This window comes from Hoplias malabaricus, chromosome 2 (assembly GCF_029633855.1).
Source record: "Hoplias malabaricus isolate fHopMal1 chromosome 2, fHopMal1.hap1, whole genome shotgun sequence".
Classification (NCBI taxonomy): domain Eukaryota; kingdom Metazoa; phylum Chordata; class Actinopteri; order Characiformes; family Erythrinidae; genus Hoplias; species Hoplias malabaricus.
The window spans coordinates 44891752-44913813 of NC_089801.1; the positions used below are offsets into that span (position 1 = coordinate 44891752).

The following is a 22062-nucleotide window of genomic DNA, read 5'->3' on the forward strand; positions in this document are numbered from 1 at the left end:
GTTGAGAAATGGTGAGAATGTCCTTCAGTTCCTTCTAATCTGCTCAGGCCTGTTTTTTCCACAGGTCACCGTAACCACACAATGCAATAAATCCCTCAACTTCAAGCACTAAGGCCTACAATATGACTAAGAATTAACCAAGATTAATCAAACCCCATATCTTTTGTCATTAGTTATTATGAATCATTACTCATTAGTGTTAATCTGCATTTTCCCATTACAAACATTAGGGAGAAAACTGAGAGGAGAAAGAAAAGGTGTTTACTCTGAGGATGGTCAGGTTCTTTATTATAAATCTTCTGTAAAACAGAACTCTGTTGTAAAGAGACTCAGTGTAATGCTCCTTTGTTAACTGTTCTAAGAGAACACACACATGACACTAAGCCACAGAGAAACAGTATACAATACAGCAGTATACAAACAGTATACAATTTAAAACATTGTCTCTCAAGTTACAACTATATTTCCCAGCAGTCCACACTCTAAACTTCACCATAGCATAATTTGTGGAGATGAGTGGAGTAAGTAAAGGGTATGATACTAAAATATGTGGTTATTACTGAGTATCTTACAAACACTTTATAAATAAGGCACGTAACTACGTTCCAAATCTCTTGTACCTCTAAGCCTAATTATAGATAACAAAATTGAATTAAAGTGACTACTTCTGTCATTTTATATAAATAAGGAATGCAGCTAATATATTGAATTCATTGTAGTTCTAAATGCAATTAAAAATCCTTTAAAGTGCACAGACAGGGAAGGACATGGCCAACTTCTTTCATTACAGGCGCTAGCAGAGTTTCATGGTGCTTTGTACTCATTAGGTTAATAATCTGATTTACCACAATAATCATCACCAGATACTTCAGGGATATTTTAGCCTGTATGTATTGAGGCATTATATGTACATAGCTGACTAATGATGAAATGGGTGTTTCTCCTCCCTTCACACGGGTACAGCAGGGAATATGCATTGGTGTTGTCTTCTGCTTCCTCAGCTCAGCAGACTTACCTTTGGGTCATCGTCTTCACACAAGAAGTCCTGGGCATATATCATTCCTACTATATATTTAACATCCTTTGAACAACCCATATAATAAAGTAAATGTGCACTCTCCAGACTTAACCTTAAGTGTATGTTAGTACAGCTTATTACCCAGTACTCTCCTGTAACTTACCCTTAAGTACCCTGTAATACAGGGAGTGGGGGCTGTAAATGAATGTGAAAATTAGTACCTGGTACTTTCCTGTACCATACCATTAAGTACCCTATAATACAGGAAGTGTGGGCTGTAAAATAAACTTGTAAAAATATTGTAAAAATTTAAATTGGAAATTACTGAGCTCAGAGTGACTCGTTCATTTGTCCTTGCGCTGATCATGTGCTCCACTCACCTCATTTGTCTCAATGATGGACGCGCCAGGATCAGATTCACTCCCGAACGAGTCTTCGATCACATGACCACTGCAGATCCTCAGTGTAGGAACAAATGATTAATTCAGGAATCATATATGACTCTTCAATTTTAAGTCCTTCACAGTTACACAGCTGATCTACACTGAGTGGCAAGAACATGAACTTACTGAGAGGCAGACGTTTTAGGGTTTCATAACTTTTAACTTTTTAAGTGTGTCATTTTAAATTTAAAAGAGTAATTTTACATGTATTTTGCTTTTTATTGTTTCTAAAAATGAAATGAAAAAAAAAAGGAAATAAGTGAATACCTTAAAGTATGTAAATTGAAAATAATTTTTTTACTACTAATAATATGAAATAATATATTAGTTCTCATGCTCACTATTCAGGACTTATGCTTCCCTGTTCAGAAGCCACACAATTTACAGACTACACAGACTATATACAGGGTACTAAGTTGTACTTATACCTTACTTAACAGTTAGTTAAAGAAAAGTAAAAGGTACTAAACTGTTTAAACCATAATTAACAGGGAACAGAAATACAGGAAAGTACAGGGTACTAAACTATTTCAATACTAGAATTTCTATAGATTTGGAATTGTAGTGACATGCCTTATTTGTAAAATATTTGTAATATACCTGGTAAAAAAAAAACATCTACTCTCATACCCTTAACACTACTTATTTTTACACATAAGAGGTACTTATTATGTGTCTATGTAAAATGTTTGTAAGAACCACTTACATCTATTATCAAACCCTTTACTTACTCTTTATTTATCTTATGGCTTACTTAATAGGTACTTACTTTGTACTTATGGTGTGTCCTATTTGTAAAATGTTTGTAAGATACTCAGTAATAATCACATATTTCTTGTATCATACCCTTTACTTACTCTGTACTTATTTTATAATTAAGCACGTCACACAGTGGAATTTTGAAAATGATAGTGGGGAAGTGTCAGAAAAAATTACAGCAACTCAGTTAACCAGGTGGAAAATGGGTTTGAATCATTTTATGTTTTTGTGCTCTGCACAAAACTGAATTCTAACTGAATTACACACAGGTCACAGAAAGTCCAGACTCACTGATGGTCCTCACCTGTGCTCTGGGAGATTGGAGGTGCTTCATGGAGAGACCTGGTCCACAGTGTGTGATGCTGGCTTTGATCAGCAGGATGCAGAGGTTGTGTGTAGAGCGCTGGGCTGTGGGCGTCCTGTGGAGGTGCTGGGAGCAGCTGCTTTTGGCCGAGGGGAGGTCCAGGTGTGGTCAGAGGAGCTTCAGTGTAGAGGAAATGAATCTCAGATTTACTTCTGTCCAACATCATCTTCACTCAGACACAACTGCACTCATGATAATGATGGGACTGGTGTGTTCTGGTAAAGTATAAATATTTAAACTCCATTTAAAAATTAACTTTACTGCTTGTCACACTCTGTGAGCAGTGGTCTGCACTTACCTGTGCTAATTCCTGTAATATGAAGTTCATTCAGGTCTGTTAGGGTCGAGGGGTGCGGACTGACTGGGGCGGACGCAAACGCTAATAACACAGACTTTATTAAACAGGAAATAAATGAAACAAACATGAACGAACTAGAGGACAAACACTAAGCGGGGAAAGAACAAGACTGAGAACGATAACCGGAAATAACATGACTAGAGCTTATAATAAACCGAGCAACTGGAAACAAACACGAGAACAATATCGATAGAAACAGTACAAAGAACAACTGACATAGAAAGCCATACGAAGAACAAAACAAAGAACAATGAACGACCCTAGGAAGTGAAGGAAGGGGACTTAAATACAACAACAAACGAGAAACACCTGAAACGGATAACGAGAGTGACGAACAAGAAGGCGGAACAAAGGCGGGGCATGAACGACAACAAAACAAAGCCATGTGCTGAGATAGGAAAACAGACAAACGAGACGAGGGCGTGACAAGGTCACACAGAAGAGGAATAAATTAATTAAAATAAGTTTAGTTTGCAGCTGTTTCTCATACTATACAGTGACCTGTTGTTTCTGTGCTAAACCCTATAATTTCATTCATTCATTGTCTATAACCACTTATCCAGTTTATGGCAGCAACCTGGAGAGTGTAATATCTGATTAAATACAATAATATAAAGGTTTATTGCATGTAAAATATTTTACTATACACCTGTCAGCCATAAAAGTAGGCCACCATTTTATTTCTGACTTTGTAGTTCTACAAGTACAGACTGTATTTATGTCTGTTTCCCTGCATACTTTGTCCCCTTTTAAACTGTTCTTCAATAGTAAGGTCCCCCACAGGATCACCACAGAGCATGCATGGTTTAGGTGGTTTATTATTCTCAGCACTGCAATGACACTGATGTGATGGTGTGTTTTTATGTGCTAGTACGAATTGATCAGACACAGCAGTGCTGCAGGAGTTTTTAAACAAGACCAGTCCTCCTTTCCCATGTATCTTAGTGAGACATAAGAGCCCATGACCATGTCTCCATTTCAATGGTCGTCCTTCCTTGGACCACATTTGGCTAATATTAACCACGGCATACTAGGAACTCCACACCTTACCTAAATTTTGGAGATACTGTGGCCTAGTTGTTTGGCCATCAAAGTTAGGCACTTGTCAAAGTGGTTCATATATTAAGCGTGTCTATTTTTCTAACATCTTTAAGAACTTTTCACTTGCTGACTGATATATTCCATCCCTGTGACAGGTCCAGCTGAATTCAAATAATCATTTTGATTCTCATGACCTGTCAGTGGTTTTAACATTGTGGTTGATAAGTATGTATATTGTGTTTCAAATGTCCAGTTAGTAAATTAATATAAAAAAATCGCTTCATGTTTCAGTAACTTTACCAAACTGGACACTGTGTTATGAGTCAAATCTCTCTCTCTATCTCTCTCTCTCTCTCTCTCACACTCTCTCTCTCTCTTGCTCTCTCTGTTGTACAGCCAGTGTGAGGCTGTTGAATGGTAGCAGTCACTGTGCTGGGAGAGTGGAGGTTCATTATGAAGATTAGTGGGGAACAGTGTGTGATAATGGCTGGGATATGAGTGACGCAGCAGTGGTGTGTAAACAGCTGAGTTGTGGGGAAGCTGTAAATGTTCCCAGTGCAGCTCACTTTGGAGCAGGATCAGGACCAATCTGGATGGATAATGTTGACTGTGGTGGATCAGAGTCTACACTGAAGAAATGTAGATCAGGACGTGGCGAGCAGAACTGTGATCATTCAAAAGATGCCGGGGTCATGTGTTCAGGTGAGCTTTTATAAATTATTTGATACATTTAATTAAATTTATTTTTATAGCTCGTAATTTATGATTAAAATATGTGTGTTAGTAAATCCATGAATATCCTGTCCTTTTTACTGAATGTTACATCTGTTGTTTGATGAACTTTCAAATCTGTAGCAGAAAATAACAAAGTGAATATATGTTAACACATTATTTTAGAAGTCCGGCTTGTTGGTGGCTCTCGCTGCTCTGGGAGAGTGGAGTTGCTTCATGGAGAGACCTGGTCCACAGTGTGTGATGCTGGCTTTGATCAGCAGGATGCAGGGGTTTTGTGTAGAGAGCTGGGCTGTGGGCGTCCTGTGGAGGTGCTGGGAGCAGCTGCTTTTGGCCGAGGGGAGGTCCAGTTGTGGTCAGAGGAGCTTCAGTGTAGAGGAAACGAATCTCAGATTTACTTCTGTCCAACTTCATCTTCACTCAGACACAACTGCACTCATGATAATGATGTGGGACTGGTTTGTGTCGGTAAAGTATAAATATTTAATAAATTAAAAAATAATAATAATTTAGTTTGCATCTATTTTCCACAATATACAGTGACTTGTCCTTTTCATGTTCTAATTCATATAATATCAGATTACATATAAAGACATATATTTTTAAATATATATTGGAAGACAACTTTCCAATCTAGACGTTTGCTCAGGGAAGAGTCAGTAAAATATGTTGACAAGTGTAGAGTCGCACACAGAGTTTTAAGTATTATTAAATTATTTTCAGTGACTGCCTCTAAACATTGTGCAATAAAATAGAATGTTAATACTCCCATACATTTTGTACATAATAGTAGATTGATGGATGGATAGATGGATAGATAGATGGATATATATTGATAGATCTGGAATTTCTATAAAGAGAGATTAGTCTCAAAATACTTAACAAATGCGTAAATGTTAATCCACAAATTAAACACAAGTCACAAATATGTTTCACTGTTCACAAATGAATACATCCCAATCTGTGTCTCATGGGGTGCAGTTTGTACAAATACCATTACCGTCATAAATACATGTGTTTGGGTTTCATAGATATATCACAATTTTATGCAAAAATAAATAAATTAGTTTACATTTACATTGCATACATTTGTAAAGTCGAAGTCTCGAATTTAAAATGTATTTGTAAAGTGTAGAATCTGCATTTGTGGATCAAGTCACTCACGTGTTTTCCCTGACGTGCATTTGTTCATTTCCTCTCGTGGGATTTTGGATTTTGAGACTTTACTTTTGCATTTCACCCGCTCCAACTTTATAAATATGTGCCATGTAAATGTAAACAAATGTATTTATTTTCACATAAAATTATGATATATTTATGAAAAACAAAAATATGTATTTATGAATGTAACTGTATTTGTACAAACTGCAGACCGTGAGACACAGATTGAGATTTATTCATTTGTGAATTGTGAAACATATTTGTGATGTGTGTATAATTTGTGGATTAACATTTATGCATTTGTAAAGTATTTGTAAAGTCCGGCCTGATGCGAATCAGTAATTATTGTTCTGAGGTCCTCAGAAATCTAAGCTGTTTATTTGTCCAGTGATACACTTCCTCAAATTTTGGATTTGGATTTGATTAGACCCTGCTCGATATAACACCATGCACACACCTGATTGCTGTCACAGTGAATTAAAAATAAACACTCTAATTTCACCTTCAAATGAACAAATAATCCTAGAGGTTCACATAGTTTTATCGCTCACTGATCCGTAACTGTATCGTTTTACTCAATAAATAAATAAATAAACATTTTTAGTATTGTTTAATCATTCCTTTAACTGCATTCTTTACGTTTCAAACCCCACTGCTTTTATACATTAGGCTCAAATTCTGCATTTGCATACTGTCCACTTTACAGAGGTGTTTTTAGGGGATGATAGAAAAGCATTTTCTATTTTTCTCGCTTTCTCTCTCGTACAGACAGTGTGAGGTTGGTGAATGGAGGCAGTCGCTGTGCTGGGAGAGTGGAGGTTCTTCATGAAGGACAGTGGGGAACAGTGTATGATCATGTCTGGGATATGAGAGCTGCTACCGTGCTGTGTAGAGAGCTGAACTGTGGGGAGGCTATAGATGCACTTAAGGGGGAACCATTTGGAGCTGGATCAGGAAAAATCTGGATGCATGGTGTGGACTGTAGTGGATCAGAGTCTACACTGAAGAATTGTAGATCAGATGCATGGGGTAAACATGACTTTGGTCATCATGAAGATGCTGGAGTCGTCTGCTCAGGTAACCTACTGTCAGTCATCACGTGAATCACAGTTTGTGTAATTCATTCATTCATTCATTATCTGTAACCGCTTATCCAGTTCTGGGTCGCGGTGGGTCCAGAGCCTACCTGGAATCATTGGGCGCAAGGCGGGAATACACCCTGGAGGGGGCGCCAGTCCTTCACAGGGCAACACACATTCACACACACATTCACTCACGCACACTCACACCTACAGACACATTTGAATCGCCAATCCACCTACCAACGTGTGTTTTTGGACTGTGGGAGCAAACCGGAGCACCCGGAGGAAACCCATGCGGACACGGGGAGAACACACCAACTCCTCACAGACAGTCACCCGGAGTGGGAATCGAACCCACAACCTCCAAGCCCCTGGAGCTGTGTGACTGCGACACTACCTGCTGTGCGACTGTGCCGCCACGGTCTATGTAATATTATCATTAATATCATGTCATTCATAACAAGAGTCTTTTACACCAGTGCTCCTGAACAGGAGGACAGGAGATATACAAATACAGACTTTAGGGTAGTGAAACAAGCAAACACTTTTCAGAATGAAGGAGCAGATAATATTGTTAATAACAGTAATACATTACATTTGTAATGTACATGGATCTGTGGGGGGAAGAGAGTTCCAGAGATGGGAAGCAACCCTGCAGAAAGCATGGTCACCTAGGTTGTAAAGATTGGAAGTAGGAATGGATAAACCTATGTGGTAGAAGATCTAAGAGTGTTGAGGGTCGATGAAGAAGTTCTGACAGGTTGGAAAGGACAAGTTCATAGGGCTTTTTAAATGAACAACAGGATTTTAAACTGAATGTGATATTTAACAGGGAGCCAAATGTGTTGATACAAGTGTGTGTAGGCTGCAGAATTATGAAACATCTAGAACTTATTAAGGGAAGAAAAATTAATAGAGAAGTGAGTGTTCCAGTAGATAAGAGGATTTTAGCTAGATACATGAATGAGTTTTTTAGCAGCAGACAGAAAGAGAGAAAGATTATCTGATTTCTGCTATGCTTTCGTAACTGGAAGACTGAAGCTTAACAAGTGCATTAACATGTAGATTAAGTTTAAGAGTGGAATCAAGGATAACCCCCAGGTCAGGAACTGCTTTGGAAGGATATGCAACAACAACGGCAATAGAGAGACTAAGGGAACTGATTCTCTTAATAGAAGCCTTTAAAAGTTTTGTTTTATTACTGTTTAATTTGAATGAATTAGTAACAAAGTCAGATCGTAGATTTATTTTGATGCCATCTGTGTAAAACTGAAAGTCCAGATTAAACCAACAGATCCCAGCACGGAGCCTTGAGGGACACACTGGCTAAGTAGATGTGAAGGAGCTAAAACAAGAGAGAGTAGCATATTGTCACTGGTCAGATAGGTATGACTTGAACCAGTCAAGTTTTCAGAGTCCTGAGAGCAGGACAGTATAGCTTACATTATGAAAGGAGGCACTTAGATCCAGCAGAGTGAGAATACTAAGGCCACCACACTAGTATCAGTTGTTACAAGCAAGTTGTTGACAACTTTCATTCATTCATTATCTGTAACCGCTGTAACCAGTTCAGGGTCGCTGTGGGTCCAGAGCCTACCTGGAATCGTTGGACGCAAGGCAGGAATACACTCTGGAGGGGGCGCCAGTCCTTCACAGGGCAACACACACCCTCACACATTCACTCACACCTACGAACACTGTTGAGTTGCCAATCCACCTACCAATGTGTGTTTTTGAACCGTGGGAGGAAACCAGAGCACCCGGAGGAAACCCACACGGACACGGGGAGAACACACCAACTCCTCACAGACAGTCACCCGGAATGGGAATCGAACCCACAACCTTCAGGTCCCTGGAGCTGTGTGACTGCGACACTACCTGCTGTGCTCCCCTCACCACCATTTTAAACACTCAATAATAAGAGATCCTTCAAAGTTCCAAAGTACTTTCTGTGTTTAATGCGTTATTCATCAGTTTTCAGTCACAAACACGCATTCTGAAGTATAATCCAGCGTTTAAGGTGAGCTGTATGTTTTTTATTTTATTTAATTAATTAATTTAATTTTAGAGATTTTTTTGTTATGAGGAAGTTGTTGTAGTTGTTGTAGCACACTAGAGGTGTTATTGCTTATGATGTGGTTTACTAGCATGTGTTTTATTGTAACTGTTAAATCTAAGAACAAAAAAATAATATGCTCGTGTGGTTGACTGCACACAGCACAACACAAAGCTCCCCATGAAACAAACACTAACGTGGAGCTTAAAATCTGCACTTTCGACAGAAATTTTCGACAGAAATGAACCACATTGTGGATCGGGTGGCAGCCGGGGTCGGGGGCCCTGGCGTTCTGATCAACGATTACTGAAACTGGCTTTTGGAACATGGAACGTAACCTCTCTGGGGGGAAAAGAGCCTGAGCTGGTGTGCGAGGTTTGAGAGGTACCGACTAGATATAGTTGGGCTCACCTCGACACACAGTATGGACTCTGGAACCAATCACCTTGAGAGGGGCTGGATGCTCTTTCACTCTGGAGTTGCCCCGGGTGAGAGGCATAAGGCAGGAGTGGGCTTACTCATAGCCCCCCGGCTTAGCGCCTGTACATTGGGGTTTACCCCAGTGGACGAGAGGGTAATTCACCTGCGCTTTCGGGTTGGGGAAAGGGCTCTGACTGTTGTTTGTGCTTATGCACCGAACAGCAGTTCAGAGTACCATGCCTTCTTGGGGACCCTAGAGGGGGTGCTGGAGAACACTCATTCTGGGGACTCCATTGTTCTGCTGGGGGACTTCAACGCTCATGTGGGTAATGACAGTGAGACCTGGAGGGGAGTGATTGGGAGGAACGGCCCAGCTGATCTGAACCCGAGTGGTGTTCAGTTATTGGATTTCTGTGCCTGTCACAGTTTGTCCATTACGAACACTAGCATCAGACACTCGGACAGTCAGGTGAAGAGAGGCGCTGAGCTGTCAACAGATCACCACCTTGTGATGAGTTGGATCAGATGGCGGGGGAGGATGCTGGACAGACCTGGCAGGCCCAAACGCATGCTGAGGGTTTGCTGGGAACGTTTGGCAGAGGAACCTGTCAGAAAGATCTTCAAGTCCCACATCCGGCAGAGCTTCGACTGCATCCCGGGGGAGGCTGGTGACACTGAGTCCGAGTGGGCCATGTTCCAGACCTCCATTGTTGAGGCGGCTGAACGGAGCTGTGGCTGCAAGGTTGTCTGTGCCTGTGGACACCCCGGGTGAGGGAGGCTGTCAAGCTGAAGAAAGAGTCCTATCGAGCCTGGTTGGCTCGGGGGACTCCGGAGGCAGCCGACAGGTACCGGGGAGCCAAGCGACTCGTAGCTTCGGCTGTCGCTGAGGCAAAAACTCGGGTGTGGGAGGAGTTCAGTGAGAACATGGAAAACGACTTTCGGTCGGCTCCGAGAAGTTTCTGGCAAACCATCAGGCGACTCAGGAGGGGAAGCGGTTTTCCACCAACACTGTATATGGTGGTCCCTCGACTGGGGATGTCATTAGGCGGTAGAGAGAGTACTTTGAGTATCTTCTCAATCCCACCATGTCACAGTCCCGTCTCCATTCAGTCCCGTCTCCATTCCAGTCCCCTGTTCTGTCACCTGTCCATGTCCAGTCTTCTGTCCCCAAATGTGTCCAGTCTCCGTATCCGTCCCACGTTCAGTCCCCTGTCTTGTATCCAGTCCAGTCTCCCGTCAATTCCCATGTGTCCACTCCTGTCCTGTCCAGTCCGTTCTCGTCTCTTGTTGCCCCCCTTTGTCTCCTGTCCCGTCTCGTATATTCGGTCCTGTCATGTCCCCAGCTCCTGTGTCGGTTCCCGTCCTGTCCTGAGTCCTGTCTCCCTTGGTTCCTTGTCTTGTCTTAGTCTGTCTTGTTTTCCGTGCCCTCTCCTGTGCCAGCTCCTGGGGGGTTTAGGAGTACGCGCCCGGGAGTTGCGCGTTCTTGGGGGGGGCATCTGTCACGCCTTCGTCTCGTCATGTCTGTTGTCCCCGGCCATGTGCTTTTAGCACATGGCTATGTTTTGTTTATATCCTTGTCTCCGCCCTCGTCCCGCCTCCTCGTCCGTGTCATGTGTTAACCCGTCCTCGTTATCTGTCCAGGTGTGTCTCGTTTGTGTCTGTATTTAAGCCCTCTTGTGTCACGTCCTGTTTGTCGTTCATTTCACATTCTCATTTATCCTTTGTCATGTCGGTCATGTTATCTGTCTGTCTCCGTAGTTTCCCTCGTCGTCGTTTCTTTTCCCAGTCTAGTCTGTCTCTATGATAGTTTCGTTTCATTTGTTGTTTCCTTTGTATCTTGTCTTTGTTTTGCTTTATTAAACTGTCCGTGTTTTAGCAAATGCGTCCGCCTCCGTCAGTCCGCTCCGTGATTCCTGACAGAATGAACGACCACAAGGACGCAGCTAGCGCGGATTATTACCTCAAAGGATGTGCCGTTCGCCGGACTCCATTCCGCACAGGCCCCAAAGATCCTGTGGGGGAGGCTTTGAAAGCGGCCTTGGAATGGAGTCGCCGGCTCCAGCTCCTGCCTGGCGCTGTTCCGGATCCTATAGCGGAGGAGTCGACTTGGGAATCGAGTAGTTGCGCCAGCGGGAGTCGAAAGAGTCGGCGGAAGAACCGTGCTGGAGTTCCCCCCTCGCTGGAGGATTACACCCTCAGGTCCGGGGAAATTTTTGGGGGGGGCGTTAAGGGTAGGGGCTGTTAGCCTCACCTCCATAGCTCTGAGGTCAGAGGCTAACAGGGGCGCACCTTGAGGGGATCTAATGGGTGCGCCTGTGAAACCCCCTAAACCCTTTACAGCTCCAGCGCGAGCCCGGCGAGCAGCACGAACTCCTGTCCTTGTAAAAGCGGCGCCAACGGCCGCGCCTGTCTTCATTAACGCGGCGCCTCCAGCCGCGCCTGTCCTCGAGAGCGCGGCGCACGCCTCTCCTGTCTTCGTGAGCGCGACGCGCGCCTCTCCTGTCTTTGTGGACGACGTCACAGATTCATCTGCCTCCATGGACGTCGTCGCACGTTCTCCAGTCTCCGTGGACGCCGTCGCAGATTCATCTGCCTCCGTGGACGTCGTCGCACGTTCTCCAGTCTCCGTGGACGACGTCGCAGATTCATCTGCCTCCGTGGACGTCGTCGCACGTTCTCCAGTCTCCGTGGACGACGTCGCAGATTCATCTGCCTCCGTGGACGTCGTCGCACGTTCTCCAGTCTCCGTGGACGACGTCGCAGATTCCTCTGCCTCCGTGGACGTCGTCGCACTGTCTCCTGTCTCCTTGGACGTCGTTGCAGACCCCCCTGTCTCCTTGGACGTCGTCGCAGGTTCCCCTGTCTTCTTGGACGTCGTCGCAGGTTCCCCTGTCTCCTTGGATGTCGTCGCAGGTTCCCCTGTCTCCTTGGACGTCGTCGCAGGTTCCCCTGCCTCCGTGGACGACGTCGCAGGTTCCCCTGCCTCCGTGGATGACGTCGCAGGTTCCCCTGCCTCCGTGGCCGACGTCGCTGCAGGTTCCCCTGCCTCCGTGGACGTCGCTGCAGGGCTTCCTGTCTCGGTGATGGCGGCACCCGCCGCTCCTGTCTCGGTGATGGCGGCACCCGCCGCTCCTGTCTCGGTGATGGCAGCACCCGCCGCTCCTGTCTCGGTGATGGCGGCACCCGCCGCTCCTGTCTCGGTGATGGCGGCATCCGCCGCTCCTGTCTCGGTGATGGCGGCACCCGCCGCTCCTGTCTCGGTGATGGCGGCCCCCGCCGCTCCTGTCTCCGTGATGGCGGCACCCGCCGCTCCTGTCCCCGTGACTGTGGCTACGGCCTCTCCTGTCCCCGTGACTGTGGCTACGGCCTCTCCTGTCCCCGTGACTGTGGCTACGGCCGCTCCTGTCCATGTCCGTAGGTCGGCCTGAAGGACTTCAGGGCCGATCCCCAGAACTGTGCCCAGGCTGGTTCCTCAGACTGCCCCACAGACATTAGCCAGTCCTGGGCACCCCCCTGTTATATTGGTTCCCTTGTCTGTCCCTGTCTTGGTTCCTGTCTCTGTGCTTGTCCCTGTAACCGTGTCTGATTTCATTTCTATTCCTGTCCCTGTTACTGTATTCATGTCTGTCCCCGTAAACGTCTTGGTCCCTGTTCCCCTGTCAAGTCCAGTCCAGTCCACTGTCAGTCCTGTCCAGTCCCCGTTTCAACCCTCTGTCTTGTCTCATGTCCAGTCCCCTGTTAGTCCTGTCCAGTCCCCGTTTCAACCCTCTGTCTTGTCTCATGTCCAGTCCCGTTAGTCCTGTCCAGTCCCCGTTTCAACCCTCTGTCTTGTCTCACGTCCAGTTCCCGTATCCGTCCAATGTCCAGTCACCTGTCTTGTCTCCGGTCCAGTTTCCCTTTCAATCCCCTGTCCAGTCTCCAGTCCCGTCTCCGTTTCAGTCTAGTGTCATGTCACCTGTCCTGTCTTCTGTCCAGTCACGTACCCCTGTCCAGTCACATACCCCTGTCCAGTCTAATGTTCCTATCCTGTCCAGTGTCTTGTCCCCTGTCTCGTCACCAGTCTCTGCTCCCGTCCATTCCCAGCACCCAGTCCTGTAATCAGTCCCGTCTCCATTCCAGTCCCCTGTTCTGTCACCTGTCCATGTCCAGTCTTCTGTCCCCAAATGTGTCCAGTCTCCGTATCCGTCCCACGTTCAGTCCCCTGTCTTGTATCCAGTCCAGTCTCCCGTCAATTCCCATGTGTCCACTCCTGTCCTGTCCAGTCCGTTCTCGTCTCTTGTTGCCCCCCTTTGTCTCCTGTCCCGTCTCGTATATTCGGTCCTGTCGTGTCCCCAGCTCCTGTGTCGGTTCCCGTCCTGTCCTGAGTCCTGTCTCCCTTGGTTCCTTGTCTTGTCTTAGTCTGTCTTGTTTTCCGTGCCCTCTCCTGTGCCAGCTCCTGGGGGGTTTAGGAGTACGCGCCCGGGAGTTGCGCGTTCTTGGGGGGGGCATCTGTCACGCCTTCGTCTCGTCATGTCTGTTGTCCCCGGCCATGTGCTTTTAGCACATGGCTATGTTTTGTTTATATCCTTGTCTCCGCCCTCGTCCCGCCTCCTCGTCCGTGTCATGTGTTAACCCGTCCTCGTTATCTGTCCAGGTGTGTCTCGTTTGTGTCTGTATTTAAGCCCTCTTGTGTCACGTCCTGTTTGTCGTTCATTTCACATTCTCATTTATCCTTTGTCATGTCGGTCATGTTATCTGTCTGTCTCCGTAGTTTCCCTCGTCATCGTTTCTTTTCCCAGTCTAGTCTGTCTCTATGATAGTTTTGTTTCATTTTGTGTTTTGTTGTTTCCTTTGTATCTTGTCTTTGTTTTGCTTTATTAAACTGTCCGTGTTTTAGCAAATGCGTCCGCCTCCGTCAGTCCGCTCCGTGATTCCTGACACACCAGCACATCTTCCGCAGAGGAAGCAGAGTTTGGGGACCCAGGGGGGGCTCGTCTATCACTGGGGCTGAGGTGGCTGAGGTGGTAGGGAAACTCCTTGGCGGTAGGGCTCCGGGGGTGGATGAAGTTCAACCTATTGTCACTGGTCAGATAGGTATGACTTGAACCAGTGAAGTTTTCAGAGTCCTGAGAGCAGGACAGTATAGCTTACAGTATGAAAGGAGGCACTTAGATCCAGCAGAGTGAGAATAATATCGGTGCAGCGTCAGCGGTAATGCGGGCTCTGTACCGGTCCGTTGTGGTGAAGAGAGAGCTGAGCAGAAAAGCAAAGCTCTCGATTTACCGTTCAATCTACATCCCAACCCTCAACTATGGTCACGGGCTTTGGGTAGTGACCGAAAGAACGAGATCGCGGGTACAAGTGGCTGAAATGAGTTTTCTCCGCAGGGTGTCTGGACTCTCCCTTAGAGACAGGGTTAGGAGCTCGGACATCCGGGAGAAACTCGGAGTGGAGCCGTTGCTCCTCCACGTCGAGAGGAGCCAGTTGAGGTGGTTCGGGCATCTGGTTCGGATGCCTCCTGGACGCCTTCCTGGTGAGGTGTTCCGGGCATGTCCAACGGGGAGGAGGCCCCAGGGCAGACCAAGAACACGCTGGAGAGACTACATGTCTCGACTGGCCTGGGAACGCTTCGGTATACCCCCGGAGGAGCTGGAGGCAGTGGCTGGGGAGAAGGAGGTCTGGGTTTCTTTGCTCTGACTGCTTCCCCCGAGACCCGGATCCGGATAAGCGGTGGATAATGGATGGATGAATGGATAGTAGCTAAACTAACTGACTAGTTCCTAAAGATCTGAGAGCTCTGCTTGGCTCATATTTCTGTAGCATATCTGATAAATACACTGGCCCTACCCCATTTAGACATTTATAGACCAGTAATAACACCTTAAAGTCTAGTATCCAGTGTAAGGATTTGAGGATGAGGGTGAAGTGATCTCTTCTTTTGCTCCTAGTGAGAACTCTGGCAGCTGCATTTTGAATCAGCTGAAGCTGTTTAATTGTCTTTTTTGGAAGTCCAGCTAAGAGACCATTACCGTAATCAATTAAATAAAAGCATGGATAAGTTTCTCCAGGTCTGGTTTAGTCAGAAAATCTCTAATCTTACTGATGTTCTTAAAATGGAAAAATGCTGATCTAGTAACCGCTTTAATACGAGACTAAAACTGAGATGAGACCATTAATACACCAAGGTTGCGAGCCAGTTCTTTAGATTTGAGGGCTCTCGAGTCCAGATACGCAGCCATTCTTTGTCTCTCATTGCTGTTCCCAAATATTCAGCTGCAGAAAGTTGTGTCCCTTCCAGTTAGTGATGTGTTCAAGGCACTTGCATAATGAGTCAACTGGACCAGAGTCATTTGGGGACAGGGCCATGTAAATCTGAGTATCATCTGCATAGCTGTGATAGGACAGCCCATAGTCCTGTAGAATCTGGCAAAGAGGAAGCATGTATAAATTAAATAAAAGTGGACCAAGAATAGAGCCCTGGGGGACACCACGGGTCATTGGCATGTTCTCTGAAATATTATTTTCTACTTCAAAACAGTAGTTCTGGCCTTCCAGGTAAGAAACGAACCACTTCAGGACTGTTCCTGAGAGTCCAACCCAGTTTGCGAGTCTATCTATAAGAATCTTATGGTCAGTGGTATCAAAGGCAGCACTAAGGTCAAGAAGTAATAGAAGAGATACCTTTCCAGCCTCCGTATTTAAGCGAATGTCATTAATGACCTTGATTAGGGCAATCTCAGTGCTGGGATTAGACCGGAACCCGGACTGGAAGTTATCTTGGCTACTGTTAATGGACAAGAAGCTAGTGATTTGCCTGAAAACTATTTCCTCAATGCTTTTGCCAATGAACAGTAAATTTGAATCTTTTTATAGTTACTTATCTGAGATGATTCTAAATTTAAATTTTTTAGAAGAGGCTTTACAACTGCAGTTTTTAGTGAGCTCGGAAAGACCCCCGACATGAGTGAGTTTAAGGGGACAGTACATAAACACACATCAGGGGACATATAAAAAGGATGAACAACATTTTAAGAAAAATCCATATAATCGATATAGGAAAGAATACATCAATTTCAGTTAATTTTAAGATCAATTGCCCAGCCCTAGTTCATATATAAAATAACATATCACATGCCCTCTCAACAGAGAAACTAATATTTCTTTCCAGGACCATTCTTACTACAACTGTCACCATTTGCCAGATGGAATATATGTAAATCTATTACTAATAATAAAAGGTACCATTTTAATATAAGACTACTTATATAAATGTTTATAAGTTGCTTAAAAACATGAAAGTGTCAGAGAACTTACTGAAAATGTCAAGGTAAAGAATAAGTTCAGACATGAGAATGTTACTGTATAGAAGACATTCAGCTGGTGGTTAATTTTTCAAACCTGGTGGTTTAATGGTTAAACTCTTCAACAAATATGTGATATAGCTGGCAGGATTAATGTCAACAGATGGGGAAGACAAAATAAAGTCAGTATCTGGCAAGATCAGAGGTATAACAGGATGGATGTGGGTTCACTATTTGGCAAACAACAGGTCACTGTTTTCCTTTCTGTCTATGTGCTATAACTGGTTATTAATTTATTTTAATGCATTAACAACACATTTAATAACCTTTAATAAACAGATTTTAAATGATTGATAACTTTTATGTGTAGTCATATTCTAAAGTGTTACCTCTGGACCCACCGTGATCCTGAACTGGATAAGCGATTACAGACAATGAATGAATGATTGTAATTATATGGTGCTTTTCTGGAACCCAAAGACATTTACAATTTGTAATACACAATGGAAAAAATGGTAACAAGAACACCATAATACATACACTTAGACAGAAATAGATACAGCAGGACAGGACAAAGGGGAAGAACAGATTAGGCTTGAAGCAGATTATATGTGAAAAGGCAAGGTTTAAGGTTAGATTTTTTGCAGGTTGAATGGAGGAATGGTGAGTAGCCCCTCAGTAGAAGATCTGAGGGTGTGGGACGGTTTATAGGGAAGAATAGGATCAAACAGATATGAAGGAATGAGATTGTTAAGAGCTTTAGAGGTAAGTAGAAGAATTTTAAATTGAATACGATATTTAACCATAAGCCAGTGGAGATGTTGGAGAACAGGTGTAAAGAGAGGATAGAGACACAGCTACATCATCAATGTAGAGGGTAAGAGGGGGAGTTTTAATGTGTCTACTTGGTGCCAATAAGGTGTTCAGTTTCATTACTGTTAGCACGAGAAAGCTTTGTTTCATCCAGTTCTTGATTTGTGCTAAGCAGGTTTCCAGGTGAGCAAGGGGTGGATTTTTAATGGATCTGGTACTGAGGTAGATCTGGGTGTCATCTGCGTAACAATGAAAATCAAGTTTGAAGTGATGCAGTGTATGTCTGAGTGAAAGAATGTATATGATGAACAAGAGAGCTCCAAGGACTGATCCCTGTGGAACTCTATGAGTGACAGCAGCAGTAAAGGGCATATAACCAGAGAGGGTGGTTATGTATGATATAAACTAATCCAGGGATGTGCCCTTGATGCCCCAGTCACACTTTGTCAATGGCTGCACTTAGGACTAACAGTAAAAGTATGCTAACAGCACCTGTGTCTGTGGACATGAGCAATTTTGAGTCAAGTCAAGAGAGTTTTATTGTCAATTCTGCATATGTACAGGACATACAAAGGATTGAAATTACATTACTCTCCTCTCCAAGATGCAGTAACATTTAAGAAAACATCTAAGCTAAGTATATAAATATATGAAAGTGAACAAACAGAAGACAAGTGCAGGACAATAGAAGACAAGTGCAGGACATACGATACCAGCAGCTTACTGATAGACATACATGAGACAATGGGACACTGACTGAAGACAATAACCTGATTTGAAGGTAGGTTAATGGATGTACAAGGCAGTGTAAACAATAGTGCAAGATAATCGTAATAGGAGGAGGTAGGATACTGGATGTACAAGGCAGAGTAAACAATAGTGCAAGATAATCATATAACAACTAAATAAAGTGAACAAGTGCATACCGGTTATATTGAAAAAGTCAGTTAGGTCTGATGAGGAGCTTAAGTGACAGTACCAATATAAACAGAACCAGTGTCAGCAGTAGTGCAAATACACGGATATGAAGCCTGGAAGATGATTAAAGTGGTTAAGTGCCTGCCTGATTTTCAAAGTTACAGTTGGGTATTGGTGGTAATTGACTAAAGCTGTTTCAGTGCTGTGGAATGGACGGAAACCAGACTGGAAGGTTTCAAGGAGGTTTTTGGTCACCAAGTACATCTGTAGCTGACTGGCAACAGTTTGTTCAAGAACTTAAGCTAGGAAGGGAAAGTTAGAGTTTAGGTGATAATTATTTAAATCTGATGGGTTAAGATCAGGTTTTTTAAGTATGGGGAAACTGCAGCAATTTTGTACGGTGAGGGAACTGACCAAGAAGCAAACACTGATTAATAAGGGTTGTAAGATGGGGAACCAGAGCAGGCAGACAGGTTTTAGTTAAGGCTGTAGGAAGTGAATTTAAGTCTTAGAGAGCAAATTTAAGTCTTAGAGGACCAACAATGTAAGAAGTACTAAAAGTATAAAAGTCAGGAAGAGAGGAAGAAAGTGGGTTACAAAAGGAAGAACAGAGATTAGAAGCACTATCAGACTGCAGGAGAGTGCTTTCAAAGTGTTTAAGAAGTTTCATTTTTGTTGAATTTGTTTTAATTTAATAGATTATTAATGAGACATGAGAGATAAGTTGACTTGTCATTACATAGGGCATCTCTGTATGCAGATAGATGTTGTTGGGAGGCCTCCACATGAACAGTAAACTTTGATTTCTTACAGAAAGGCAGAAGAGATGGACTGGTTAAGAAGAGGAGCATCCCCAGCCTCAATTTTATGGATAGAAATGCACTTTTGCTTGAAATGGTGGGGTACAGCCAGAGGAGCAGTAAACACAATAAGTTTATGATCAGAAACTGGAAACGGTAGAGGGTGTGGATTAAGAATAGAAAGGAAGGAAGAGTAGACAAGGGTGTGATCTTTGTCATGAATGGGGAAATGTACATGCTGTGTAAAATGGAAACAGTCAAGAAGTGACAGTCAAGTGTGTTCACATGAATATTGAAGTCATTGACTAGCAGCAAGTGGGGAGAAATTGAACAGGCAAGTGTGAGTAGCTCAGATAACAGAAAGAAATTATTAGTTTTTGGTGAACAATAGAGTAACACTGCAGTTACAGAGGCAGGTAATTTCAGAGCATATTTAAAGAAGGTAGCAGATATAAATGTCAGGAACGAGGGGCGGATTGAGGGAGGCGGACGCATTCGCTAAAACACGGGATAATTTAATATAAACAAAACAACGATACTTAAACAGGAAATAAACAAACTAAATAAAACAAAGGTAACTGGACAGGGAAAACAGGACAGACGGACGAAAAGCGACACGACGAAAAAGGAGAAGAAACGGGGAAACTCTAGAGACAGACGGACAGACTAAATACCGTGACCAACAAAACACAGGATAAAGGGGAAATGTACGACCAACGGATGAGAGACAAGAGGGCTTAAATACTCACACAAACGAGACGCACCTGAGACAGATAACGAGAAGGACGGGTTAACAGATGACACGGACGAGGAGGCGAAGACAAGGACATAAACAAAACAGAGCCATGTGCAAATAAAGCACATGGCGGGGACAACAGACTGACAGGACGAAGGCGTGACAATAAACTTAACCTCTTTAATGTTTACATTGCTATTAAATATTACTGACTAGTTTACACAGGTTAGCAACACAACACACAGTCAGTGCCACTGGGTGGGATATAGTCAAGAATGAGCAATTATTAGAACCATTAGAATAGCGTACAGTTCTGTTGCAATGCTGTCTAAAACCTTATTGTGCTGTGCTCTGTCCTAATGTAACTAAAATACACACAGGTCACAGAGAGTCCAGACTCACTGATGGTCCTCACCTGTGCTCTGGAAGAGTGGAGGTGCTTCATGGAGAGACCTGGTCCACAGTGTGTGATGCTGGCTTTGATCGGCAGGACTCAGAGGTTGTGTGTAGAGAGCTGGGCTGTGGGCGTCCTGTGGAGGTGCTGGGAGCAGCTGCTTTTGGCCGAGGGGAGGTCCAGGTGTGGTCAGAGGAGCTTCAATGTAGAGGAAATGAAGATGATATCACTCTATGCCCTATTTCATTTTCACGCAAACAGAACTGCACTCATGACAGTGATGTGGGACTTATATGTTCTGGTCAGTGTAAATATTTGGCCTCTTAATATTATTACATTTCTTATTTTCTATTCCATTGTGTTTATTTTTCTCAGGGATTAGTTTTGCTGAGTTACATGTTTTATATTGGACTGTTCTGTTACCTGTTTCACTAATATTTCATTTGCTGTCCCACAGGGGCTCGTCTGGAGAAGGGCTGGGACTCGTGTTCTGGTCGAGTGGAGCTCCAGTATCTCAGTGAGTGGGGCACAGTGTGTGATGGAAGCTGGGATATGAGAGCTGCCAGTGTCCTCTGTGGTCAGCTGAAGTGTGGGAGTGCTGTGGCTGTGTTGGGGTCAGACTGGTTTGGGGAGGGGAGAGACCGGATCTGGGCTGATGTGTTTGATTGTCAGGGAAACGAAACACACCTGTCACAATGTCCCATTTCATCATGGAGTCGAGCTGCATGCTCTCATAAACAGGACGCTGGAGTCATCTGCAGTGGTGAGATGTTAAAAAAACAGTTTTAAAAGAATTAATACCATGTTAAAAATGTTTTACTCTCCAGATCTTGCACTCATTTTCCTTTTCTTATGTACTTCTCTATAGAATTCATTTTTTATGATATCGATTTGTTGTCCTCCCTTTGGCTTGTGTATGTTATTTTATTATTTTTGTTATAAGTTATCTTTAAATATATGAAAGAATTGCTTCATACAGCAATTATTTAATATTGATTTATATTATAAATTCAGGGCGGCACAGGTAGTGTTTCAGTCACACAGCTCCAGGACCCTGTCGTTGTGGGTCCAAGCCCCTTTCTGGGTGACGGTCTGTGAGGAGTTTGGTGTGTTTTCCCTGTGTCTCACCTGGATTGGTGACTCAAAAATGTCCCTAGGTGTGAATGTGTGTGTGTGTCACCCTGCAAAGGACTGATGCCTTCTTGAGGGTGTGTTCCTGTCTTGCGCCCACTGATTCCGGGCAGGCTCTGGACCCACCATGACCCTGAACAGGATAAGCAGTTACAGACTATGAATGATTTATAGCTTCGCTCATACAGAAATTATTTTATTTAACTAATCATTCTCCTCTCCAGAATCTTCTCTGGCTCTTCATGAGGGGCGAGTGTGGTTGTCTGGAGGGAGGGAGTGTGAGGGGGAGGTGGAGGTGTACTTCAGTCAGGACTGGAGGAGAGTTCTGCTGGACTCCTGGCTGTGGCTCTGTGCTCAACCTCTCCCCCTCCTCTTCATCCAGTCCTGAACACACACACACATGTGTGAGGGGTTTCAACTGCTCTGGGAGTGAAGCTTATCTGGGGAACTGCAGCAGTGCAGAAGTAGTAAACTGCAGCTCCAGAGAACAGCTCTCTATCACCTTCTCTGGTACGTGTTACACCACTGCTCTGATTAATCCATTTAAAACAATGTG

At 44.0% G+C, this 22062-nt stretch overlaps 1 protein-coding gene across 1 annotated transcript in view; it reads left to right on the forward strand.

Moving 5' to 3' along the window:
* LOC136676776 (deleted in malignant brain tumors 1 protein-like) overlaps window positions 1–22062 on the forward strand; it is a 50779-nt gene that overhangs the window by 27841 nt on the left and 876 nt on the right. Inside the window, 8 exon segments of the mRNA XM_066653998.1 lie at window positions 2490–2802; window positions 3638–3645; window positions 4881–5183; window positions 6645–6953; window positions 20362–20680; window positions 20828–21138; window positions 21731–21845; window positions 21847–22022. Coding sequence (XP_066510095.1) covers window positions 2490–2802; window positions 3638–3645; window positions 4881–5183; window positions 6645–6953; window positions 20362–20680; window positions 20828–21138; window positions 21731–21845; window positions 21847–22022 — 1854 coding nt within the window.